At 45.6% G+C, this 27,454-nt stretch overlaps 2 protein-coding genes across 3 annotated transcripts in view; both read right to left on the bottom strand.

Moving 5' to 3' along the window:
* The window catches only part of LOC130381364 (NACHT, LRR and PYD domains-containing protein 12-like), a 224,649-nt gene extending 197,434 nt beyond the window's left edge, over window positions 1-27,215 (bottom strand). The window contains exons 1-2 of one of the 2 annotated variants that reach the window (XM_056588947.1): window positions 26,538-27,215; window positions 5,589-5,609 (exon numbers count right to left, since the gene is read on the bottom strand). In XM_056588947.1, the coding sequence (XP_056444922.1) occupies window positions 5,589-5,609; window positions 26,538-26,605 (89 nt within the window). In that variant the 5' untranslated portion in view covers window positions 26,606-27,215. The remainder of the gene's footprint in view (window positions 1-5,588; window positions 5,610-26,537) is intronic. The other variant, XM_056588949.1, reaches the window with a different exon arrangement.
* Window positions 256-5,851, bottom strand: LOC130381382 (NLR family CARD domain-containing protein 3-like). The gene is made up of 3 exons (XM_056588977.1): window positions 5,820-5,851; window positions 3,195-5,103; window positions 256-1,752 (listed from the first exon to the last, which is right to left on the bottom strand). Exons 2-3 carry the CDS (start codon window positions 3,529-3,531, stop codon window positions 263-265), a joined length of 1,827 nt encoding a protein of 608 aa, XP_056444952.1. The 5' UTR covers window positions 3,532-5,103; window positions 5,820-5,851; the 3' UTR covers window positions 256-262.
* Window positions 27,216-27,454: the final 239 nt, after the last annotated feature.

The raw sequence follows: 27,454 nt of genomic DNA, 5'->3' as shown, positions 1-27,454 counted from the left end.
AGTATTCTTCTTCAGGTCAAACACGTCCAGCTCCTCTTCTGATGTCCAGTAGGATGAAGGCCAGAGCTGACAGTTGAGCAGGAGAGAGAGATTTTCCGGAGAGTCTTCCTGATGTCAGGTACTGTTGGATCTCCACCACTAGAGAACGGTCGTTCAGCTCATTCAGACAGTGGAACAGATTGATTATTTTATCTGTAGAGAGATCTCCACCTATCTTCTCCTTGATGTAAGAGCCCATTTCCTCACTGGGTCTTTGAGCTACTTACTCTGTCTTCCCCAGCAGACATTTTAGGACAAGCTGATTGGTCTCCAGAGAGAGGCCCAGGAGGAAGCGGAGAAACAAGTCCAGGTGTCCGTTCTCACTCTGTAAGGCCTGGTCCACAGCACTCTGGTAGAGATTGACATTTCTTTTGTTTCTAAAAATAGACAACAGGGATTGTAGTGGTCCTGAGAGCAGATTGACCCCAGTGTCGATGAATGACATAAAGACATAAAGGGCAGCCAGAAACTCCTGGATGCTCAGGTGGACAAAGCAGAAAACATTGTCCTGGTACAGCCCACACTCCTCTTTGGAGATCTGGGTGAACACTCCTGAGTACTCTGAGGCTGCTCTGATATCGATGTCACACTCTGCCAGGTCAGCCTCGTAGAAGATCAGGTGGCCTTTCTCCAGCTGCTTAAAAGCCAGTTTTCCCAGAGAAACAATAATCTTCCTGCTCTCTGGACTCCAGTGTGGATCTGTTTCAGATCTCCCATGATACTTCCAGTCCCCCTGCATGGACTGAACCCTCAGGAAGTGGCTGTACATCTGAGTCATGGTGTTGGGCATCTCTTCTCCTAGCTGGGATGTTTTGAAGAAGTTGTCCAGAACTGTAGCAGTGATCCAACAGAAGACTGGGATGTGACACATGATGTGAAGGCTTCGTGATTTCTTGATGTGGGCGATGATTCTTTTGGCCAGTGTCTCCTCTGTGAATCTCTTCCTGAAGTACACCTCCTTCTGTGGGTCGGTGAACCCTCTCACCTCTGTCACCATGTCAACACACTCAGCAGGGATCCTATTGGCTGCCGCAGGGCGTGTGGTTATCCAGATGCAAGCAGAGGTAAGCAGGTTGCCCCTGATCAGGTTTGTCAGCAGCACATCCACCGAGGTGACCTCTGTGACATCAGTCCAGATCGGGTTGTTCTGGAAGTCCAGAGGAAGTCGACACTCATCCAGACCATCAAAGATGAAGACAACCTGGAACAGGTCGTATCTACCGATTCCTGCTTCTTTGGTCTCATTAAAGAAGTGATGAAGAAGTCCCACCAAGCTAAACTCTTTCATTTCTAGTAAATTCAGCTCTCTGAAAGTGAAGAAAAACGTGAAGTGTATGTCCTGATTGGCCTTGTCTTCAGCCCAGTCCAGAGTGAACTTGTGTGTTAAGACGGTTTTACCAATGCCGGCCACTCCTGTTGTCATAATTGTCCTTGGTTTTATCATTGGTTTATCTTGTCCAGGTAATGGGTTAAAGATGTCCTCGCATCTGATTGGTGTTTCCTCCATGGCTTGTTTCCTGGAAGCTGTTTCAATCAGTCTGATCTCATGTTCCTTGTTGACCTCTCCACTGCCTCCCTCTGTGATGAAGATCTCTGTGTAGAAGTCATTCAGAGGTGTTGATCGTCCTGCTTTAGCGATTCCCTCATACACACACCTGAACTTCTTCTGCAAATTAGACTTTATTTTATGTTGGCACTGGACCGCAGCAGATCCTAAATGAGAAAAAAACAGTAGACATCAGTTAGTGGATGGTGATCAGTGGAAACAGAGGAAACAGGTCAATATTTCCTTTAAATTATAAACTTCATGATATTTAGTGGCTTCATTACTTGTGGTCGGAGAAGTTGGTCTTGACAAGGACTGCATGTTACAGATTCAAAATCTTCAAGACTATTTTGTTATTTCCACAGCAATATGATTGGTCTAATGATAGCAATAGTGATAGTGAATCAGTGGAAAGTGACTTACTGTGCTGATATAACAAGATAGTGCTGCATCTCTTCCACTGAGTTATTCTGCTGTTGGTATGAGGTACAATGTCTAAAGGTGTCATTGCATCGTTTTTTTTATTAATTTTTAGTAGCAATGAATCCCCTTAAGTCTGGTGAAAAAATACTCTGGTGATCCTGTTTCACGCTGTTCTAGTATCTGGATCAAACCATTTAACCTGATGCCCCCACTATAACCCTACATATCTGGATCAAACCATTTAACCTGATGCCCCCACAATAACCCTACATATCTGGATCAAACCATTTAACCTGATACCCCACACTAACCCTACATATCTGGATCAAACCATTAAACCTGATACCTCCACTATAACCCTACATATCTGGATCAAACCATTTAACCTGATACCCAACACTATCCCTACACATGTGGATCGAACCCTTTAACCAGATACCCCACTTCAACCCTACATATCTTGATCAAACCATTTAACCTAATACCCCCACTTAAAACCTACATATCTTGATCAAACCATTTAACCTAATACCCCCACTACAACCCTAAAAATCTGGATCAAACCATTTAAAGGTGATTTCCCCCCGCAGGAGACTCTCGCCACTAAACTTGCGCCCCGAGAGGCATGTCGGTCGAAAAGCAGAGGCGTGTTCCGTCGCAAATGATACATGGTGCTATCTTACAGATCCATAAAGCAGTTGGGCAACTGAATGAAAAAATCCTGGTTTAAGTGCCCAAGCGGATAGGGCAGTTGGTGTTGCTATTTTTGACGTGCCTTGCTAGGTCGGAACTGTAACATAAGCTTACACACACATAGGCTATACACAGCACAAACATGCAGACAATTAGCCTAATTTAAATATTACGATGTCAAAGATTATTCATATGTGTGAAACTGCATAGAAATTGCAATAGAAAAACTATAGGGGCGGCATGAATGAATACCGTAGTAGGCTATGCCATGCATTAAAATAATAATAACAATTCAAGCTGCAAGCAGCATTTTACGGGTGCCAAGCCTACTTTCAAAAAAGTAAGTCGTATTCCACACAAATGCAATCCCGAGTGGATGATAATGAATCACTGGATCCCAGCGGATTAAAGGACAAAGAAGCTCCCCTCTTGTTAAAACAAAGTTGGCAAAGAGCGTTTCTTTAAAAAAAGTAGATTCATGGTAACAACTCACCCACACCAGGAGGAGAAGAGATCAGACCCAGGGTGGAGCATAAGTGTTCGTCCCTCTTCTTCATACTATCAATCATCGCTTGACTTGCTCTCTCCCCTTTCCCCATCACCATGTCGATCAGACAACGTGCTTGGTCTGCTTTGGTCCTCTCGGCCATCACGTAGTCCTTTTCCTCAGAACTGAACACCTTCTGCTGCCAAAGGTCATCCAGGAGACCTTTGATAACAGGTTCTGAAACTCCCTTCACAAATTCAGAACGGATCCTTTCAAGCTCCCCTGGAAGAGAAATCAAAAGGCAATTTGAAATGACAATGAGTAAACACGATAGTTGATTCATTAAACTCGTCTTTATTGGGGTAAAGATGAAACCGTTTGTTGCACCAACTTGTTCACTCACAAAATAAAAAAAATCCTTAAAACAAACAACCTTGATAGTTTATTTAAATCTTGTTTTTAATTTAGATAAATTATTCAACTTGAGGTCACGTGACTACAAGGCGTGGCACAGCAACTTCCTCTGCAAGTGATAGACCTTAACACCTTTATTGTTGCTCTAAATATTTTATAAACACACTTCAAAGTAACGGAAAAGGTGCCTAAGATAAGGACGCGTTAATGTCAGGTGTTGGAAATCGTAAAGAGAGTAGGCAAACTGTAAAGCCGCGTGATACCAGTTGGCGAGCTACCAAACAAATCATGGCAGACAAAGACACACCAGGCTGGGCTGTCCACCTGATCACGGAGGTCACTGGCATTAGAGAATCGTTTAAACAAAGTTTTGATGAACAGAACAAATAGATCAACGGACTGAAAAAAGAAACACGGGCCACCTTAAGCAGAGTTACTAACGCGGAGAAGCGCATCAGCGCTGGTGAGGATCAGATGGCCGGAGAGAGCACAACTTTAAACGACATGACAAAATAAATGGATTTATTGAAAAACAAATTAACCACATTCGAAGCTCACAGTAAAATAATTCTATTTTTTTTTAAGTTCACAGTTCCAAAAAATGAATTAGTTCATAGTTCTTTTTTTCAATATGTTGCTGTGAGCTATTAGTTACTTCTGGTATTTTGTAAATCCCATTGATTTCTGTTTGAAGACTCCTTTCTTGTTGGCCGGAAACGGAAAGGGGTTCTACCACTACTGTTGAGACGGAGAACCGAGCGAAAAGACTACAGCCAAACATAAACAGCCCCCCTTTCTGTTTCCGGCCAACAAGCAATGATTCTAGAAGGTATTCTAGTCTGCTGAGCTAAGAGCTAGGGAGCCAACGTTATGGATTGTTCATATTTATAATTCGAAATTCGTCTCAGTCTGTATACCACAGAAACCCCATACCGCGTTGTCTGATTACAGTTTAATTCATTTTCCACAATTTAACAGCTCTCGTTGGAAGAATAATCACCACGGCATTCGTTTCAATGGGAATCGCGACGGTCTATACTTTCAAGAGAGGAAAGATATCTCCACATTGAAGTTAAAAAGTTAGAATTTAGTCTGAACAGAACAAATAATAGTCTCATACTGTTCTTAAAATTAGAAATTCTCCTGTTGTTGTTAGGGCCAATTTATTCTTAGTTTTATTTTATTCTAAATTACCTCCCACTGCTGGCACTTTTATGTTGGTTTGAGATGCCTTCTGGAACTCAATATAGGTAGACAGGATGTGAGGCCAGTTAGGGGGCCGCATTAGGAACACGCCATACAGTCGGGAGCGATATCGCTTTTTGACCACGAATACAAACAAGAATACAAACACAAATACAAACACGGATAAGAATAGCCGATACGCCCCTCCTCTCTGGAGGGGCGTCCATCTTTAAGCTCAGGAGGTATACCCATAGAGCGGTCACTCTTCATGGAGACACAGCTAGGTCCAGGGGAGTCTGCTCTCTCCTGCCTCCTTCTGAAAAACAAGAACCACCTGGAAGTTAGGATTTGTGCATGTCGTTTCATTTGATCATTTATTGCAGGGCTACTCAAATACTTTCTCATGACTTTTCATTTCAATAATCTTTTCTCAGTTTATTGAAATATAAATTAAAGGGGGGGGGGAGGGGGCAGAAAAAGTTATTATGGCATTCAAGCACTTACATGTTGACATAAAAGCACACAAGGACCCTTCATACTGTGCATTGTGTTTATTCACAATAGGTTTAGCTAATATAGAAAATAAAGCAGTCAGTTTCTACATTTCTACACAGACCAGTGTTATTATTCATGGGTAATTTGTTTCAACAAATTACTTCACCCCCAAAGATAAATTCTAACTGATTCAATAAATCGGCAGTTTGAAAGACATTGAACCTATAAACATTAAACCTGTAAAGTCTGCTACAAGTCGTCTTAACATTAATTTCATTAATTCGATTGCTGGGTCCAGGGGAGTCTGCTCTCTCCTGCTGCTCTGGGCTTTAACACACACACACACACACACACACACACACACACACACACACACACACACACACACACACACACACACACACACACACACACACACACACACACACACACACACACACACACACACACACAGCTGTTTCTCAGACTAATGATGGAGTCATCACTGCTGAGCTCTGAGATGGACAACAGTCACAGACAGAGAGATGCTCTTCTTACCTCTCAGCTTTGCTCCGGCGGCCATGTTCCCCAGACAGAGTGGTTTTAGAACCCCCCTCCTCTCTCTCCTCATCCATAGAAGACTGGAGACCTGGACACAAACACAACTCCTTCTGAACTTTAGCTGTTTATTGAGAGAGAAGATCATTGTGACTGCGTCACACTAAAGCATTATGGACGTCATAGAACATAAATATGAACCCCATGATATAGCCACACTGCCCTCACCACAGTACAGATGTGTACAGCAGATGCAAACTGAGAGATGAGAATTAAACACCTTGGAGACTGTAACACTTCTTAAACTACAACCCAAAAAAGTAGATGCAATTGCCTTGAAAAATTCATCATGGTATAATTTAGGGCTGAACGATTAATCAAAATCAAATGGAATCGCAATGTAATAGAACGCGGTATGCAAATCGCAAAGGCTGCGATTAAACAAAAAAAAAGTGATTTATTACCGTTACTGACTAGAAATCAGTACGATTCATTCATTTTATTTTTATTTTACAATTCAATAGTTAAATAAAGAAGTTTATAATATAAATTAATCTCCACACATCGGCCTGGCCTAGAGGAAAGAGACGTTTTTATGTCGACTGCTTCCAATGTTGTGTTGGTCATACTAACGAATGATTTATTTATTTCTTATTGAATAATACACAACATTGGGACCTAATAAATTATGAAAATCGCACATTAAATCGCAATCGAAATATTGGTCAAAAATATCGCAATTAGATTATTTCCCCAAAACGTTCAGCCCTAAAAAGTAGAGAACTATTGAACAATTTCTCCACTGGAACAAAGTCTGAGTTCTGTCACTTCACACTTCACAGATCCCATAGACCGTGAATCTACTGGTGATGCTCAACACATCGATTTGGTATCCTCGTATGACCAACGAGTCTCTCTCTCGCTCTATGGCTCCAGCTGTGGTTTAAGCCAAAGGAATCGAGTCTAGACCCACATCTATGAAACTGTAGATCCCCAGACGCTAGCCTGGCTCCGCCCGCCTAAGTACTCAACTTGACTCCCGCTCAATTTGTATTTAACTTAAATATCAGCACATTCAAATGACTTATGTCCTTCTTTTAATTTGGAGTAGCATCAAGACAAACGAATCACTTGAATATTGAACGCAGTGTTCAATTTACCACACGGGTCAGAAAAGCAGTGAAACAAGAACTAACGTTGTATTCTCTACACTAGAGAATACAACGTAACTTAACAACGTCATAATGAGTTTACTGTAGAGTCTACAGTAAACTCATTATTATATACCAGTAACCTAAAGACAATGTAACCGGTAGTAAACTGGTTTTTCATTATTATATGCCAGGAACCTAAAGACAATATAAACGGTAGTAAACTGGTTGATCATTATTATATACCAGCAACCTAAAGACAATATAAACGGAAGTACACTGGTTGATCATTATTATATACCAGCAACCTAAAGACAATATAAAGGGTAGTAAACTGGTTGATCATTATTATATACCAGTAACCTAAAGACAATATAAACGGTAGTAAACTGGTTGATCATTATTATATACCAGTCACCTAAAGACAATATAAACGGAAGTACACTGGTTGATCATTATTATATACCAGCAACCTAAAGACAATATAAACGGTAGTACACTGGTTGATCATTATTATATACCAGTAACCTAAAGACAATATAAACGGTAGTAAACTGGTTGATCATTATTATATACCAGTAACCTAAAGACAATATAAACAGTACACTGGTTGATCATTATTATATACCAGTAACCTAAAGACAATATAAACGGTAGTAAACTGGTTGATCATTATATTCCAGCAACCCACAGACAATATAAACGCTCACTGTCGCCCTACCTTACCTTATCTACTCCGGGATTAAAATGCGTCCATACGGTATAAAGTTGTAAAAGTATGAATGTAAGGGAAGAAACGGAGGTTAAAGTGTTCATAAAACAAGTAAATCAGGTGAAAGGTTTTAAAAGCGGAGGAAGAAAGGCAACTCGCTACGACGAACAGTTAAACGAGGAAGTTCAAGGAGCCGCGCCTCCCAGTGAGTGTCACGTGTTTTCCGGGTAAAAGAAGATGTGTGCGCGCACACAGACACACAGACACACAGACACACAGACACACAGACACACAGACACACAGACACACAGACACACAGACACACAGACAGACACACGCACACGCACACGCACACACACTCCAGCCAGCTCAAGAGTCAAAGTAGAGCAAAAGAGATTAACAGTAATAAGTACACCGGATACTGGCTCAGTATGTGTGAAAGTACACATGATACTGGCTCAGTATGTGTGAAAGTAGCCTACACATGATACTGGCTCAGTATGAGTATAAGTACACAGGATACTGGCTCAGTATGAGTATAAGTACACAGGATACTAGCTCAGTTTGCGACCATACTTCTTGTTATGTGTATTTGTATGACGTGTCATACTTGTTTATCTTTTTATTTTTTGTTCGCAATAAAGACGAATTGAGCTGTGGATGTCCACGGGCTGTGGCGCTCCCAGAGGACGACGGCCGTGGAAGCGTATCGCCCGCCGCGGGGCGCAGCGAGGCCCCCTCCCCCTGAGAACTCTCCGCCCAAAGCGCTTTAAAGAGAAACCTGGGGGGGGTTTGAATCCCAGCTGAACCCGCGGGCTGCTCTTTAACGAATGCGTCCTTCTGACCCGCGGCCGCCCACTGCTCCGGGAGTGCCGGTGTTACGCCGAACTCTGCGACCAATCGAAAAGTGTGACCCCAGGGGGCGCTGTTGCACATGTTCTGCAATATGCACGAGTTTGAAGCGTAGGCAGGCATGACAAAAACATAAATATAACATAACATCTCCCCCCAACCCCTTACCTTTTTATTAAAGGTGCTTAATACATTTGATTTGAATAGCATTATACAGACCCATACAATGGATAGGGCGTTCAGTACGGTCCATCACCGGTGTGCATGTGTTCAACGGCACCCGGATGGGTCTAAAGCAGAGAAGGAATCGCCCCCAAAAAGAGACTATAAAGGATCACTTAACTTAACTTCCCGGAAGGATGAACAACACTTTCCTCCCCTCTGTCGTGGGGGTGGATGATGTGATGAGCCACGCTGGGGTCGACCTCCCTTGAGCCAGCCGTTGACGCCGTTCAGACATCATGGTAGATATCAGTGATCCTGTGCCACACGTTCTTCACCGAGGTTACTTCAGCAGGAACGTCTCCCTCGCCGCCGCCGAGCACGACCTGATCCACCGCGTGTGAGACGTGACGCACACTGACACCTCAGCGCATGTCCCCCACGCAGAAGAACTCTTCTCTTCATCCAATGCTCCCCACGCAGAAGAACTCTTCTCTTCATCCAATGCTCCCCACGCAGAAGAACTCTTCGCTTCATCCAATGTTCCCCACCAGAAGAACTCTTCTCTTCATCCAATGTTCCCCACGCAGAAGAACTCTTCTCTTCATCCAATGTTCCCCACGCAGAAGAACTCTTCTCTTCATCCAATGTTCCCCACGCAGAAGAACTCTTCTCTTCATCCAATGTTCCCCACGCAGAAGAACTCTTCTCTTCATCCAATGTTCCCCACGCAGAAGAACTCTTCTCTTCATCCAATGCTCCCCACCAGAAGAACTCTCATCCAGACGCTGCCCCGGCCCGGCCCGGCTGTCACGTGGGAGAGAGAGTCTGGGGTTGTCCTGAAGGTGAGGATGAAGTACGGGACGCACACGGAGCTCCAGAGCTTCAGCCAACAGCTCGACTCTTTATTTACTCCACCATCCGTCCACAACTAAACCCCTCCCCCTTTTCCCGACGGTAACTCTTGGGGACCGACGCACTGGGGCCCAGAGAGTGTACACACACACCCAGAGAGTACACACACACACACACACACACACACACACACACACACACACACACACACAGACAGGGCTAACACAGACCAGGTTGGTCTGTGTTAACCCAGAGCCCTCTACTGCACAACCCCCCAGCAGCACTGAGCCCTGAGGACCCAGAGCCCTCTACTGCACAACCCCCCAGCAGCACTGAGCCCTGAGGACCCAGAGCCCTCTACTGCACAACCCCCCGGCAGCACTGAGCCCTGAGGACCCAGAGCCCTCTACTGCACAACCCCCCGGCAGCACTGAGCCCTGAGGACCCAGAGCCCTCTACTGCACAACCCCCAGCAGCACTGAGCCCTGAGGACCCAGAGCCCTCTCCTGCACAACCCTCCAGCAGCACTGAGCCCCCCCCCCCCCCCCACGGTGCAGCAGAGAGGGGCCGGGCCGGGGGGCTGGGGAGACGGACCCCCGGGAGGGGGAAGGCCCCGTGTGGCGGATCAGTCTGACATCATGAATCCCCCCCCCCCCCCTCCTCCAGAACCAGGGGGGGGGGGGGGGGTTTAGCAATAAAAAATTGATCTACTAACGCAAAATATCCAATAAATCATGTAATCAGCTATTTGGCTTCAACAACGACGGAAGAGCAAAGAAGGTTCTATGATCAATTCAGACCAACCTTACGAACGAACAACGTACAAAAGAGATTCGTAGCAAAGAACATTTCGGTAAATACACAAAATGTTAAGGTAGAACATAAAGTAGAGGTTACAAATAAAGTAGCGTTAAGAAGACCTAAAAAGAACCTGGGGGTTTCTAGCGTTTGAGTCTAGGAGGGGATGTTACCCTCTGGTCCGGTGATGCGGGCCTCTGGTCTCCAGCCTCGGTCTCTGCTCCATCCTGGGGCTGCAAGCCTGGACAAAATGACAGGTTTATATATTAGTATAGACCATCAACTGATAGGACTCTTATTATTATTATTATTTTAGCTGTTTAACCCATGCCAGGTGGAACACACACACACACACACACACACACACACACACACACACACACACACACACACACACACATACACACTCGTCCTCATGCCCATACCATCCCACCAGCCACGCCCAGCTCTCCTCCAGGACACCCAGAACAGAGCACAACCTTCAGGGCCTCCAGAGAGGTCAGTGATGAACAACGTTCTTCAGTGGCGCCCCACACTGGGGAGGGGTTATGCAGGGGGTCTCCAGAAGGGGTCCCCGGGTGATTCAACGTCTCTGAGGTCATGTCTTTGTAGTCCGGCGGTCTCCTGAAGGAGAAGCCTTCACAGAGCGCGCCGCTTTAGCCTGAGGACTCTGGGGAGGAGGTGAGGAGGAGGTCATGGGTTCAGGAGACCCCCCGGTTGAGGGTGGAGGCTCTTGAGGAACAGGACCCTCCATCATCAACAGGCTGACCAGGACTCTGCTGGACCAGGTGAAGCTCTCTGTGGACGGTGTTCACTCCAACCCCCGAGATGGAAGCCTCTCTCAGGCTGAACAGTGATGGGCGGGGCCAGCTGGACCTGGGAGATGGCTCCCTCAGATCAAAACCACCTTGGACCGGCCCTGATGAAGACCCTTTATGACCTGGAGCTGTGCCCCTCCAGCTGAGGGGGTGGAGGGGCTGTGGCTGAGGCGTCTCCATGCCTGGAGGGGAACGTTGGGGTGTGCTCCGTGGTTCTCTGGTGACAGACTGAAGTCGTGTTCTTGTCGTTGAGACGAGGAGTCCTCTCATCTCCCCCTGGAGTTCCTCCTTCTGAATCCCGGTCCCCGTCTTAAAAGGCCATTCTAGTCCATGGAGCTGATGTCACAACGGATTCTCCAACACTTGGTGGTGAAGGGATGAACACGCTTTAACAAACCCACCTTGAAGGAACCTTTCATTATAGCTGTACAGTCTGCTCTTCATTTAGTTGTGTTTAGTTGTGTGGGTCTTCTGCTCGCTTGTTGGTGTGTGTGTGTGTGTGTGTGTGTGTGTGTGTGTGTGTGTGTCTGTGTGTGTGTGTGTGTGTTGAGCACCAAAGGCTCTTCAACCATTCCAAACACCTCCACCACACACACTTTAGAGAAATGGAGACGATGAGGTATATGTTCACACTTTGTGCCCAATTTGTTAACTTCGATTTTGCTTTTATTCATAATAATTAAGCTTATTAATTAATAATTATCTGATATTTTGATACATCTTATTTATGTCTATTCAATAGAGCAGGTTTTATTGCGCTCATATTTTTTCCTTCTACCACAAATGTATACTGCCGTAAAGCATAGCTTATTGTAGTAAACTGCAGTAAATTAACCATGTGGGCGCCTGGCTCAGCCATCTCTGCTGAGTTAATTGAGTACTCAGAGCATGACGGGAGCAACGGCTTTCTGAACGTAGATAACCGTCATTTAAGCATAAAAAAGTGATTTCTTCCTCTCTATTACTGTAAGGTGACCCAGGATTCTACTTGGAAACGTTTATTATTTGTTCAATGTTTGTTCACTATGTTCTGAGAATAAATCGCTGCATTCTTCCTTATCCATCTGCCTCGCTTCCTTCTTGGATTACTTTTTTGGCGCTTATTGCCTTACGGAAAACACGAGGACAGAAACGTCCTGCAAGAGGTGCAAATAGGTTGCCACTTCACACACACAGTCTCCTTCCCCCTGGTCCTGTTGGTCAGAAGGTGAACCCCACCGAGGTGGATTCACCGCCCCCTAGTGGCTCCCCACGCAATAACAGGACTGAAGCATGGCTTTGATAAACGGCCTCATATCTTACTATCGACTCATTTATCAGACGCCTCCATCCTACTGCCCCCTCCCACGCACCCAGAGAAGGAGAGGTTCCTCCTCTGCAGCTCAGCGCCTCAAACACACACCTCTGTGTGTTTCAACATGGAGGCTCAAGGTCCTGTTAGACATGGAGGTGGTGCATCAACCAGCCTGCAAGGCTCGTCTCTGGAGAGACGCCAGTAGCTGGGCTGTTTCCTGTCGGCTCGCTTCTAGAACTCTCTCCATACTCCGTCCCTCATCGGGCGTATGAGTCTGAGGTGGAAATGCACTTGCTGGTGTCCTGGTCATTAATGTTGTGTAGACGAAGCCTCTGTTGTGCTTTTTATTCAGTAAACCCCCGACCTTAAAGTGTAAACTGATCCTCTGCTGAACACAAGAGAACATTCAGTGGATCCTCTGAGTTGTTTATCACCATTATGCTTTATTAACCAGGACAACAGAAGAACAGACCCTTACATGAACACAATAAACACAAGGACTCAATCAATAGAAGAACAGTCCCTTACATGAACACAATAAACACAAGGACTCAAACAATAGAAGAACAGTCCCTTACATGAACACAATAAACACAAGGACTCAAACAATAGAAGAACAGTCCCTTACATGAACACAAACACAAGGACTCAAACAATAGAAGAACAGTCCCTTACATGAACACAATAAACACAAGGACTCAAACAATAGAAGAACAGTCCCTTACATGAACACAATAAACGCAAGGACTCAAACAATAGAAGAACAGTCCCTTACATGAACACAATAAACACAAGGACTCAAACAATAGAAGCAGCAGACAGACATTACTAATCATAAACAGGTGTGTTCTGCTGCTGTGTTTTTCCCCACAGAACACAAGGAATCAATACTCAGTTTAAAGTCATCGCAACATGATCTATAGCTTTTCGACCGCTTGCATTACGAATATATTATAAAATCTGCTTTACATCATGTGAGGCTTATCAAAATATAAACTGATATCAGAGCCCCGCAGTATGAAACTGTTAACGTCTGAAAATAGACACAATATTGTAGTATAAAAATGTTACAATTTACCACCAATCAATCAGAAACATTAGAAATATAGTCTTTGTAAAGATTTAAAAAATCTCTTCCTTTCATGGTCAATCAAGATCAACTTTAAGAAGCCCCAGAAAATGTAGCATTTGGATTATAGTTGAGTACATGAATATAAATCATCAAAACACAGTGTGTGTGTGTGTGTGTTTATATATACATGTGTGTGTAGTCTGTGCGTGTCTGTGTTCATATGTGAGTAAGTGTGTGTGTTCATAACTTGAGTAAGTGTGTTCATAGATGCGCGTGCGGCGTGTGCATGTGTGTGTCTGCATGTATATTTGAGTGTTTATAATATGTACGCGCGTGTGTGTGTTCATATATACGTGTTTGTTTGTGTTCACATACACGTGTTTGTGTGGCTACGTGTTTGGGTTCCTATATAGTATAGTATGTTTATATGTGTTTGTCTTTATGTTAATTCATATATGCGTGTGTGCGCTTGCATGTGTGTGCGTGGTAATATACGCGTGTGTGTATGTTCACATATGCATGTTTGTGTTCACGTGTGTCATCAGACTCAGAGCGAGAGCAAGAGCGAGAGAGATTATAATTTTCACAGAGACGCTGAGGACACAAGGTGTGGATAAAAAAGTGAACCAAACGTCCGAGATCAAAACGGGGAACATTATCCCCGAAAAGGGGGGAAAACTAATCTCCAGTGTGACTACCAATCTGATTGAAGAACCCATTCGAGGCTACAGCATTCGAGCATTCGAGGCTATAGCCCCGGATCTTTTGGGAATAGCCCCGGATCGCTGTGCCGTCTAAAAAAATATTAATAATAATAATAATGATGAAAATAGCCCCGTAGAGTATACTTCTTTGTGATTAAATTACCAGCAGCCACAGATGCAACAATTCTGGCGTGTCCATATATGGGCAGATTTAGAATCATTTTTTGCCAAATGTTGCAAATTCAACGTGGTCATTCTTTCTTCTCTACGCACAGCGCATCTCGTCGTTATTGCGGTGTTGTGCTGCCAGCCTTTTAGTGAGATCAGAGAGTGTTGAGAAGGACAGTAATAAAATATCTTTGGTGAGATGGATATAAGAGGAGAGACCTGCAGTGAATTCAACCCGGTCCACTTGACATCGGGGAGGTGCATGACAGTGGTACCGTGACACTTCCATAGCCCGGGCTTTTATTGGTTTCAATCACTGAACTTTAGAACGAAACTCTTGCTCAGCAACGATGGGAAATACCATCAAATGTATTATTGAAACCAGTGTGAATATTAGTGACCATGGTTACCAGGCAATCGAATAATGCACGCACGCATGCTAACACACACACACACACACACACACACGCACACGCATACACACACACACACACACACACACACACACGCCAAGGGACCTCCTCGTCGGACTGAGCGGGGCCCTGCGCACACACACACACACACACACACACACACCCACACACCCACACACACACACACACACACACACACACACACACACACACACACACACACACACACACACACACACACAGCTGAGGCCCCCCCCCCCCCAGAGCCCCGGGAGGAGGACGCTGAGCCGTAAGGTAAGTTATAGACACACAGGACCTCCTCCCTGGGCTCTGGGGGGGGGGGGGCTGTGTCTGTGTGTGTGTATGTGTGTGTGTGTGTGTGTGTGTGTGTGTGTGTGTGTGTGTGTGTGTGTGTGTGTGTGTGTGTGTGTGTGTTAGTCAGTGTGTGTGTGTGTGTGTGTGTGTGTGTGTGTGTGTGTGTGTGTGTGTGTGTGTTAGTCAGTGTGTGTGTGTGTGTGTGTGTGTGTGTGTGTGTGTGTGTGTGTGTGTGTGTGTGTGTGTGTGTGTGTGTGTTAGTCAGTGTGTGTGTGTGTGTGTGTGTGTGTGTGTGTGTGTGTGTGTGTGTGTGTGTGTGGTGTGTGTGTGTGTGTGTGTGTTAGTCAGTGTGTGTGTGTGTGTGTGTGTGTGTGTGTGTGTGTGTGTGTGTTAGTCAGTGTGTGTGTGTGTGTGTGTGTGTGTGTGTGTGTGTGTGTGTGTGTGTGTGTGTGTGTGTGTGCAGGGGCCATGCTCAGTCAGGAGGTCCCTTTTTTTTTTTCTACAACCGACACAGAGAGGCTGACCCCCCCCTCCCCCACCCTACCATCACCCCCGGGAGGAGGTCCTCCTGGGTGAAGGAGGAGCAGAAGGTGTGGAGGTGTGTCAGTGTGTCTGAGGACCCTCCTCCACCTGGGGACACTCTGTAGAAGGACAGAGAGCCAGCAGGCCGGTCCAGATACACTCCTACTCTGGTGGAGCCAGCGGGGGGGAGACGGAGGCCTGTCTCTTTACCGTTGTACCAGGCATGGTAACGACCATCAGCACGGTAACGACCATCAGAACAATAAAGAACCCAGGACTTGTTGTTCCCTCCAAGCCTGCTGTCACCACCCCCTCCTCTCCTTGTGATTCCTCTGTATGTCACTCCTATACCAACCACTCCTTCCCACTCTACCTCCCAGTAACAGCGGCCAGTCAGAGCCTCTCTACCCAACACCTGGGGCTGGGAGTCAAATCTGTCTGGGTGATCCGGATACGACTGGTCCTCTCCAACCCACGTCACCTTCCTGTTGTCCTCAGACAGAGAGAGTCGTCTGTAGGCCGTGTTGGGGTCCAGTGTGAGGTCACAGGCATCTGAGGGAGAACCAGACATGATGAGCTGCTGAACCGCTCTTCATCCTCATCATCATCATCACTAGTACTGTTCTCCTGCGCTCTGTGTACATATACATAGATATGAACACATACATACATACACATATGTACACATACATAGATACACACACCTCAACAATAACGTTATGAAAACATCAACAACAATATTATGAAAACATCAACAACAAACATCTCTCCTTGGATCCAGGCTGCTCTTCTTCTTTTTATTCTCTTTCTTTTTGTGATCGCTCTCTCTTCTTCTTCAGCCCCCTCCCCATCAGCCCCCTCCCCCTCACCAACCCCCCTCATCCCCCTCCCTCTCATCCCCCCCTCAGCCCCCTCCCTCTCATCCCCCCCTCAGCCCCGTCACCCCCCCTTCCCCTTCCCCTCACTGCCCGGTCACAACCCTCCCCCTCCTCCCTCAGCCCCTTCACCCCCCTCCCCCTCCCCCTCATCCCCCACTCAGCCCGTTCACCCCCCCTCCCCCTCACCCCTAGTCCTCACCCTCAGCCCCCCCTCAGCCGGTCACCCCCCCCCCCCCCCCCCCTCCTCCTCACCCCTAGTCCTCCCCCTCAACCCGGTCCCCCCCCTCCCCTCCCCCTCCCCCTCCTCCTCACCCCTAGTCCTCCCCCTCAGCCCGGTCCCCCCCCTCCCCTCCGTCTCCCCCTCAGCCCCTTCACCCCCCCTCCCCATCACCCCTAGTCCTCACCCTCAGCCCCCCCTCAGCCCCGTCACCCCCCCTCCCCCTCACCCCTAGTCCTCCCCCTCAGCACCGTCACCCCCCCTCCCCCTCCCCCCTAGGCCTCCCCATCAGCCCCGTCACCTCCCTCCCCCTCCCCCTCACCCCCCCATCAGCCCGGTCACCCCCCTCCCCCTCAGCCCCCCCTCAGCCCGGTCATCCCCCCTCCCCATCCCCCCTAGTCCTCCCCCTCAGCCCCCTCCCCTCAGCCCCCCCCCCTCAGCCCCCTCTCTCTCACCCCTTCACCTCCCCCTCACCGGCCCCTACCCGGTCACCCCCCCCTCAGCCCCTTCACCCCCCACACCCACACTCCTCCCCCTCAGCCCGGCCCCTCCCCCCCCCCCCACCCCTAGTCCTCCCCCTCAGCCCCTTCACCCCCCCACCCCCACACTCCTCCCCCCTCAGCCCGGCCCCTCCCCCCCCCCCCTCACCCCTAGTCCTCCCCCTCAGCCCCTTCACCCCCCCTCCCCCTCAGCCCCCCCTCAGCCCGGTCATCCCCCCTCCCCCTCCCCCCTAGTCCACCCCCTCAGCCCCCCCCCCCCCCCCCCCCTCAGCCTCTCTCTCACCCCTTCCCCTCCCCTTCACCGGCCCCTAACCCGGTCACCCCCCCTCTCCTTCACCCCCCCACCCCCACACTCCTCCCCCCTCAGCCCGGTGACTGTGATGGTCGACAGTATTAATATACGTAAGATACATGATGTCAGCCATCATCTTCATTCCCAGTAGGATGTGACCTCACTTCCTGCTGTGTGGATGGACTTTCCATCTCAATAGTGAGTGTGTGAGGTGATGAATCAAACAGACACTTACACTTCTTTAGAGCTGGTTTCAGCCTCAACACTCCACCGTGCTCCACACTGGGGAGGAAACACAGTGAGAGCAGCATGTTGAAACATTCACCTTCATCATCTGCCGTCTCATCACGTTCTACACAACATGAGTGACAGCTGCCTCTTCAAACCACTTCATCTAGCAGCAGCTTGAATCATGTAGGAGACTTTGTCCCTCAGTGGTGAGCTGTCCTCTCCATACCTGAGAGTGTCCAGTCTCCAGTGTGGATCCTCCAGTCCAGCAGAGAACAGCGCAGCTCCAGAGTCCCCTAGGTGATTGTAGCTCAAGTCCAGCACTCTCAGATGGGAGGGGTTGGAGCTCAGAGCTGAGGCCAGGGAAGAACAGCCTTCCTGTGTGACCAGGCAGCCAGACAAGCTACACACACACACACACACACACACACACACACACACACACACACACACACACACACACACACACACACACACACACACACACACACACACACACACACACACACACACAATTTATTGTATCTGGTTGAGAGCAGTTTCTACTAAAGTAACCACATTTATAAAGTGTATTCATTCAACATTGAAGACAAGTAAAAGCTTTATCGATACTTCATGGAGACAAAGCTGTGTCACCCTGAGAGTCTGACAACAGGAAGAGGAAGTGGGGAGATGACATCACAGACAGCAGAACTGCCTTCACTTGGATGTGACAGGATCTTAAACAAATGCTCCTTCCTCAATAGCTACAACTCACTGATATATTGTTCAGTTAGAGTCAGGAGAAGTCTGCTGTGTTTGGTACGCTAAGACCGTTTCTTCACAGGTTCTAACATTGTGTAGAGCCAGGGAGTGTTTTGTCAGCAGGGAAAGATCAACAGAAATGCATCAGGCAGGAGCAGCACTTACTGGAAGCTAGAATAACCAGTTTGAAGAAGAGGCTGATAACTGACCTGAGAGTTTCCAGTGTACAGTGCGGACTCCCCAGTCCAGCAGAGAGCAGCTTCACTCCTGAATCCTGCAGATCATTGGTACTCAGGTCCAGCTTTTTCAGACTAGAGGAGATGGAGCTGAGAACTGAGGCCAGAGCTTCACAGCATTCCTCTGACAGATGACAGCCATTGAGCCTTCACACAAAATAAACACAACCTGTTAGGAACTGTAATTAAATTATAGGAGAATTTTAAACAGTTTTTTAAAATACATGAAATAATAAATACTATGAATAACCTGGATCTTAAAATAATAAGAAAGATTTCACACAGATGTTAAATTATCAAACAACAATCATCATTATACTTCACTTAAGCATACAATTTTATTAATAGGTTGTTATTAAACTTTATGAAACGACTCTAAACCGCACTTTACTGTCTGACTACATGACAATCATAATAATAATGTTATACAACATACACATTATACCATCATAAAAAGTCCCGGTACCATTATAGGGAGTGGAGAAGGCTGAGGTTTCCGTCCAAAACCCCCCAGACACAAACAGAAACACCAATAAAACCGGCCCCACATAAACTCTCTCCCGTACTCCTTTAGCTGTCAAACAACTAAGAAGTAAATGTCTGAACATCATTTAGCTGGGCGATCTCTAGAGAGCATAAAGTACTCTCCTCCTTTGTCTCTTCCCTCTCTCTCCTTTTTCCCGCTCACTCGTGACCTCTCACCCTTCCCCAGATGACCCCGAAGTCTCGATATCAACCAATCCTATTGGTTGAACCCAAATATCATCAATATAACCAAATGTACTGAGCAAGGTAAAAAAATAATAATAATAGTGAGTTGACTTATATTAATAATGAAAAGATAATTATTGATGTATCCTACATATCAACAATAACTTATTGTATACATAAAGAGCTTTTTAAGTTAGTCTCTTCACCCGGGTTACACAATATTAAAAATATCTTTCTGAAACCTATTCATATGTGTGAATATATGTTTTGTGCGTTTAATAATGAATACTGGACATATTAAGCTTTTAAAAATACATTTTGTTTGACTATTGCAGGTTTCAAATCATTTTTATGAAAATGTTGCTGTTGTGGCTTTCAGGAGGTCTTAGGCATCCAACTAGGGGTCTCTGACCCTCCCAGGACCCCCTATATTTCACCCTGCTCTCTACCATCAACGTCCTGTATACAGGGGACACTATCGTTATGTTTTGGGTTTATATTTATAATTAAAGATTTGCAAGCATATGGATGGATTTCAATATCCACCTCAACAACAAGGGGTAGCCTTTATATGATATGAAAGTCTTGAATGTGGTCATCACAGGTACTGAGATAAGATTAGTTATATAACTCTGACTTTTAACATTTATTTGCAACTGTTTTGCACATTGAGTGAAACTGACCTGAGAGTTTCCAGTGTACAGTGTGGACTCCCCAGTCCAGCAGAGAGCAGCTTCACTCCTGAATCCTGCAGATCATTGGTACTCAGATCCAGCTCTCTCAGACTAGAGGAATTGGAGCTGAGAACTGAGGCCAGAGCTTCACAGCATCTCTCTGACAGATGACAGCCATTGAGCCTTTACACACAATGAACACAACATGTTAGGAACTGCGATCAAAACAACAGAAAGCTTTACAGTTTTTTCCTATCGTTTTCGGTCATGTACCCATACTATGGTCACTTTTCCCTATCACTTAACACAGTGGGCTTTAGAGACACACACCTCTGCATATCTGTTAACCTTTGGTGCAAAATGCACTACAACAACCACACCACAAACAATGCTGCCATAACTTAACACATGTTTCCTCTCAGAACACTATGACCTAAAAAACACTAACATCTTGAAGCATTGCCAATTGCATATATAAAATGTTGCTGTGTCCTCCAGTTTGGCATAGATTTCCTGTAGTGTTGCATTGAAAAAAAGAGAAAAAACACAGACAAACACTTCTTTGGACTACAGTAATAAAGTTTGTAATATTACAGTATGACAATCCAAGCCAAGTATCTGCTGAGAGTGTTCATATGTTGGTTTACCTCCCACAAAAGATGTCACAATTGAGTGTGGTAAATGTACTGTAATTGTAAATACAATAAATACTGTAAGTGTTTTATGAGAAACTGAGAATAACAATTTTCAGTTTTTGTAATACAAATTACATACAGTAAGTACGTAATATATGATCCAGAAACAAATCACAAACAACAGTTTTTTTCACTGTGCTTTACTTTTTGGAGATTTAGCTGAAATGACCACCAGGTGTTTTGCATTGCAAAACTTATCCTCTGTGTTTTGTACAGATCATTGTATGTAGTGTTACTTTTACGTAAAAAAAGTAATTCCATGCCAATTCACCAAGAACTATGGTGCACAGGGGGAAAAAAATCTAAATTACTGTAAAATAAAATAAATAAACTATAAACTAAATATTTTTTCTTATTCAAACATGTAACTTCATTTGTCTGTCCAAATGCAGCATCTTTCCATCTACAGTGATCTAAATTACTGTTAGGTTTTGAACAGAAAGTTCACTGTTTTGAACAGAGTATCTAAACATTGGTAAAATATGCTGTAGTTCCACAGCGTTTTGCCGGTAGTGAACATTGACTGGGGCAGGTATCCATGAAAATTGGAAGAAGGCGTCATTGCCAGCATTTGTATCTTAGCATAGGGGCAAGTAACCACAGTTTGGTTCACATGGTCTACTGGTATGCTCACTGTGTTGTGTTTAGGGAATGTGAACATGGTTTAGGTAAATTGCCTAAAACGATAGGAAAAAACTGTAAGTTGTTCCATAATGAAGAATGTTATTAGTTTACCAAAAATTACTAAATAATTAGATGGATACATTTTCATTATATATTCAATGTAAAATGTTAAATAGTTATTTATTTGGGATTGAAAATGGTTTTTGAACGGATACTTCTTCTATATTCTATTGTTCTGAATATTCTCTTACGTGTACTGCAATACATTATACGTCCATAGGACAAAAGAGATGTTATGTATAATATAACTAGTATGTTAATTATGTTATGAGTAGAACAGTAACACATGTTGTTATAAACCTACAGGGATTTTTGCATTTTATTTTAACCTTATATTCCAGTTATATTTATATTGTGTAGTGTGTATTGTAATACATGCTATTAGTGAACCTACAGAGATGTTTTAGAGGCTTTGACCACTGGCAGCAGCCTCAGAAGACCCCTCTCTGAAGCAGAGTATTTCTTCAGGTCAAACACGTCCAGCTCCTCTTCTGATGTCAGTAGGCTGAAGGCCAGAGCTGACAGTTGAGCAAGAGAGAGAGATTTTCCGGAGAGACTTTCTGATGTCAGGTACTGTTCGATATCCTTCACTAGAGAACGGTCGTTCAGCTCATTCAGACAGTGGAACAGATTGATGCTTCTCTCTGGAGGGAGATCTCCATCTATCTTCTTCTTGATGTAAGACACTGTTTTTGTATTGGTCAGTGAGCTAGTTCCTGTCTGTCCCAGCAGACCTCGTAGGACAATCTGATTGGTCTCCAGAGAGAGGCCCAGGAGGAAGCGGAGGAACAAGTCCAGTTGTCCGTTCTCATTCTGTAAGGCCTTGTCCACAGCACTCTGGTAGAGGAGGAGGAGTTTATCTTCCCCAGAGGTGGGTGGTTCTTCTGAGAGCAGATTGACACCATCGTTGATGAAGGACAGAAAGACATAAAGGGCAGCCAGAAACTCCTGGAGGCTCAGATGGACAAAGCAGAACACCTTGTCCTGGTACATCCCACACTCCTCTTTAAAGATCTTGGTGAACACTCCTGAGTACAATGAGGCTGCTCTGATATCGATGTGACACTCTGCCAGGTCTGCCTCGTAGAAGATCAGGTTGCCTTTCTCCAGCTGGTTAAAAGCCAGTTTTCCCAAAGAAACAATAATCTTCCTGCTCTCTGGACCCCAGTATGGATCCGTTTCAGCTCTCCCATGGTACTTCCTGTCCCCCTGTATCGACTGAACCCAAAGGAAGTAGCTGTACATCTGAGTCACGGTCTTGGGCATCTCTTCTATCTGGGATTTATTTAAGATGTCCTCCAGAACTGTAGCAGTGATCCAACAGAAGACTGGGATGTGACACATGATGTGGAGGCTTCGTGATTTCTTGACGTGGGAGATGATTGTGTTGGCCAGCGTCTCCTCTCTGAATCTCTTCCTGAAGTACTCCTCCTTCTGTGGGTCAGTGAACCCCCTCACCTCTGTCACCATGTCAACACACTCATCAGGGATCCGATTGGCTGCCGCAGGGCGTGTGGTTATCCAGATGCGAGCAGAGGGAAGCAGGTCGCCCCTGATGAGGTTTGTCAGCAGCACGTCCACCGAGGACGGCTCTTTGACATCAGTCCAGGTCGGGTTTCTCTGGAAGTCCAGAGGAAATCGACACTCATCCAGACCATCCAAGATGAAGAGAACATTGAACCGTTCATATCTACAGATTCCTGCTTCTTTGGTCTCAATAAAGAAGTGATAAAGAAGTTCCACCAAGCTATACTCTTTCTCTTTCAGTAAATTCAGCTCTCTGAAAGTTAACAGAAATGTGAAGTGTATGTCGTGGTTGGCTTTGCCTTCAGCCCAGTCCAGAGTGAACTTTTGCGTTACAATGGTTTTACCAATGCCGGCCACTCCAGTTGTCATTATTGTTCTTATTGGTTGATCTCGTCCAGGTAAGGGTTTAAAGATGTCTTCACATTTGATTGGTGTTTCTTCCATGGCTGGTTTCCTGGAAGCTGTTTCAATCAGTCTGACCTCATGTTCTTTGTTGACCTCTCCACTGCCTCTCTCTGTGATAAAGAGCTCTGTGTAGAAGTCATTCAGACCCGTTTGATTTCCTGCTTTAGCGATTCCCTCAGACACACACTTGAACTTCTTCAAATGAGACTTGATATTATGTTGGCACTCAACAGTAGCAGATCCTACATGGGAATGAAGAGAAGACATCAGATAGTGGAAGGTGACATCACTTGAAGCATGTTAATATTTCCTGAAAAATGATCAACTTCATAGTATTTACTGACTTCTTTACTTGTGGTTCGAGAAGCTGGTCGTAACAAGGAATGGATACATATTTTTTTCTTTTTTGTTTGTAATTTACACAGAAAAATCATTGGTCTAATGATAATAACAATGATAGTGAATCATTTGAAATTAACTTCATATGCTGATATAACAAGATAGTGATGCATCTCTTCCACTTATTCCACTTATAGTTATTCTGCTGTTGATTTGGCATTTATTGTTTAACATTCTTTATCCTGATGGACGCACCATAACCTTTCATATCTGGATCAAACCATTTAACTTCATACCCCACAATAACACTGAATATCTGGATCAAATCATTTAACCTGATACTCCTACAATATCCCTACATATCTGGACCAAACCATTAACCTGATCGAACCACAATAACCCTATATATCTGGACCAAACCATTTAACATGAAACCCCCACAATAACCCTGCATAACGATCAAACCATTTAACCTGATACCCCCACAATAACCCTACATATCTGGATCAAACCATTCAACCTGATCGACCCACAATAACCGTTCGTATCTGGATCAAACCATTAAACCCCCAATAAGAAAGATATCTCCACATTGATGAATTATAAATGAAGAAATCTCTTAACACTAAATTTTATTATGTTATTTAGTCTGAACAGAACAAATAAGAGTCTCATACTACTCTTTATAATATACATTTTCATTGTTTTCAAGATAAGAGTCTTCTGCGCTTCAAAATAATTGTCTCCTCTGTTTTCAAAATAAGAGTCTCTTACCGCCCCACAGTGTGTCGGCAAGTTCCTCCTGGTTCATCTCCATCAGGCAGAGCTTTGTGATGTCCACCACTCCCTCTATGGCACGCCTCCTCTGCTCCTCGTTCTTAGCATCCAACTCCTCCTCCTCCCTCTGACTCTCTGAGCATTGTGGGTAATCTGAGAAGAGATCCCTCCAGAGCTTCTTCATCTCCCTGTCTAGGAAAGCGTGTGCGTTCTCCTCAGCCCTCTGGAACAGAACAAACATCAAGGAGAACTTTACTCTGAACTCACTGACGACAGAAGCATCTGTCCTGGATTCACATCAGCTGGTCTAAAGAGGGAAGCCTGGAGACTATGAGCACCACAAGAGATGCTTTCTAATGTTCATGTAGAGCTGAAGTCAGATGTCTTGGTGGACATTTACACACCTTGATCAGCTCTGTTTGATGCTGCTGTACAGACTGAGCACTGGTGACCTTTGACCTCTCCTGGTGTCTGTAGAGAACACACACACACACACACACACACACACACACACACACACACACACACACACACACACACACACACACACACACACACACACACAGTGTTGTTAACGGGGGGGAGGGACCGTACCGGCCTTGTGCTGAATTTTGACGGGGGGGGGGGGGGGGGGCTATGATATATGGGCTATCATGACACGGCTCTTCTCAATGCCGTGGAACGCTCCGTTCACCTGCATGGGCCCTTCTATTGTCCCACTTAACGTCAATATTACTCTGCATGTGGAAGGGAAAATAGCTTTCTTTGTAATTACAATATTATGCTGCTGTATTTTCAGAGACCCCCACAGATATTTGAGTTTGCTGCTTTCATGGGAGCCAGACCTCTCTCTATGGGAGCTCAGCTCCCACTGCCTCCCACCTAACTCCAACCCTGGCTATAGGTCTTTCTACACTGCCGAGCCGGTTCGGTCGCAGCTTATTGGCACGCCCGGCGATTTCACCTTCTTATCTCAAGTTTCCTGTGTCAAACCGAGGGGGTCAAATCCCCCGTTCGTCACGGCGCGGGGTTTCTTGGTTCACTGGGGAAGGCGGGGCTGCGCACGGAGTCTCTGACCTCTTTAGAATCATTTGTATCATTGCATATTCCCGAATGTTTTCATTTTTTTATGAATGAAGACACCCGCATGCAATAATGAGTTCACGTCTGAGTGGAGACTACAAACGCGATTAACTATGGTCTGGGATGTTCGTTACTGTCTAGACAGGGTCCAATAAATAGTGGATTTCATCACAGCCTCACCGAAGCGCCTACAGTGCTTAATGCAAACAATCGCAACAAAAAACGCCTGCAGAAATTCTCAGACACCCGCTGGACTCAGCATGATGCATGCCTAGTAGCCAATGTCTTCTGTCATTGATCAATATGAGGACATTTTAACCAGAGCGATGGAATCATTTGACTTTATTATATGCTTTGTGACGTGGCGTTTGATCGGTACATTTCGCCTGCGCATGTATTTATGGAATTTTTAATTGCTGCAATTAATGATGTTGTTGTTGACTTCTAACATGTCTCTATCTTTGCTGTTTAAATCTAACAGTAGTCTTTGAGTAATAGATCGGCGGTAACCACTGTTTTTGGTTGGGAAATGGTTCAAGCTGGCATTCCGTGGTATTGGATGTGTTTTAATAAAACGCATCCAATACACGGAAGGTCCGCTGGTGACGCCACTGAGGCTATAGTAGGCTAACGATGCTCTTAGCGTCCTACCCTGGAGTCCTCGTACCCTAGTACCCTGGAGTCCTCGTTAGCTACGAGCGGTTTCCCGACGTTCGTTACCAACGATGCTTTCGGGAAACGCTGTGAAAACTGTACGATGCTCGTACGACGCTCTTTACGATCCACTTAGGCTAACGATGCTTTCGGTAAACTGGGCCCTGTAAACATCAGTATCAGTAGAGTCTGATAACAACAAACCCGTCTGTTTTCATCGTCTGTTTGAAACTCCTACCTCTCCTCTCTGGAGGGGCGTCCATCTTTAAAGGTAACAGGTGGATTCATAGAGCGGTCACTCTTCATGGAGACACAGCTGGGTCCAGGGGAGTCAGCTCTCTCCTGCTGCTCTGGGCTTCAACACACACACACACACACACACACACACACACACACACACACACACACACACACACACACACACACACACACACACACACACACACACACACACACAGCTGTTACTAAGAGTAATGATGGAGTCATGATGTATCACTGCTGAGCTCTGAGATGGACAACCGTCTCACACACACACACACACACACACACTGTGGCATCCCGCCCCTTAAACCTCGGCCCGGCCGGGCCCGAGGGTTTGTGTTAGACGGCATATACCGCCGCCATCCACTAATCGGCGACAAAGAGCCTCCCGTAGGTGCCGCTAATGAACGAGAGTACGAACAGCTGGCCGGGAGGACGAGACCAGGAAGCCACGGTATAAGGAGCCGGCATGCTGCAAACGGGGGGAGAACACGAGCGACAGCGACCTGGAGAGGACGGCCGAACCAGCGCGCTACGTAGAGGCTCACGGAGACCCTATAGTCGTGTTACATGAGTTATTTTCCTTTGTGTTACTCATTAAATGCCGAGTACGGCTTCACCCCTCCGCGACTAAGTGATTTATTCCGGGAATCTGTCCCACGGGGAAGCGGGATCCCACAACACACACACACACACACACACACACACACACACACACACACACACACACACACACACACACACACACACACACACACACTATTGTTCTTTCCTGACCTGTAAACATCAGCATCAGTAGTCTGATAACAACAAACCCGTCTGTTTTCATCGTCTGTTTGAATCTCCTACCTCTCCTCTCTGGAGGGGCATCCATCTTTAAAGTTAACAGGTATA

Source organism: Gadus chalcogrammus, chromosome 4 (genome assembly GCF_026213295.1).
Source record: "Gadus chalcogrammus isolate NIFS_2021 chromosome 4, NIFS_Gcha_1.0, whole genome shotgun sequence".
NCBI lineage: Eukaryota > Metazoa > Chordata > Actinopteri > Gadiformes > Gadidae > Gadus > Gadus chalcogrammus.
This window is presented reverse-complemented; position numbering and strand designations above follow the sequence as displayed.

Coding starts and splice junctions, on each gene's coding strand:
- LOC130381382 (XM_056588977.1), bottom strand. CDS start 3,531: ATGAATCAACTATCGTGTTTACTCATTGTCATTTCAAATTGCCTTTTG. Junction 1,753..3,194: donor CTCTTCTCCTCCTGGTGTGG/GTGAGTTGTTAC, acceptor TTTCTCATTTAG/GATCTGCTGCGGTCCAGTGC.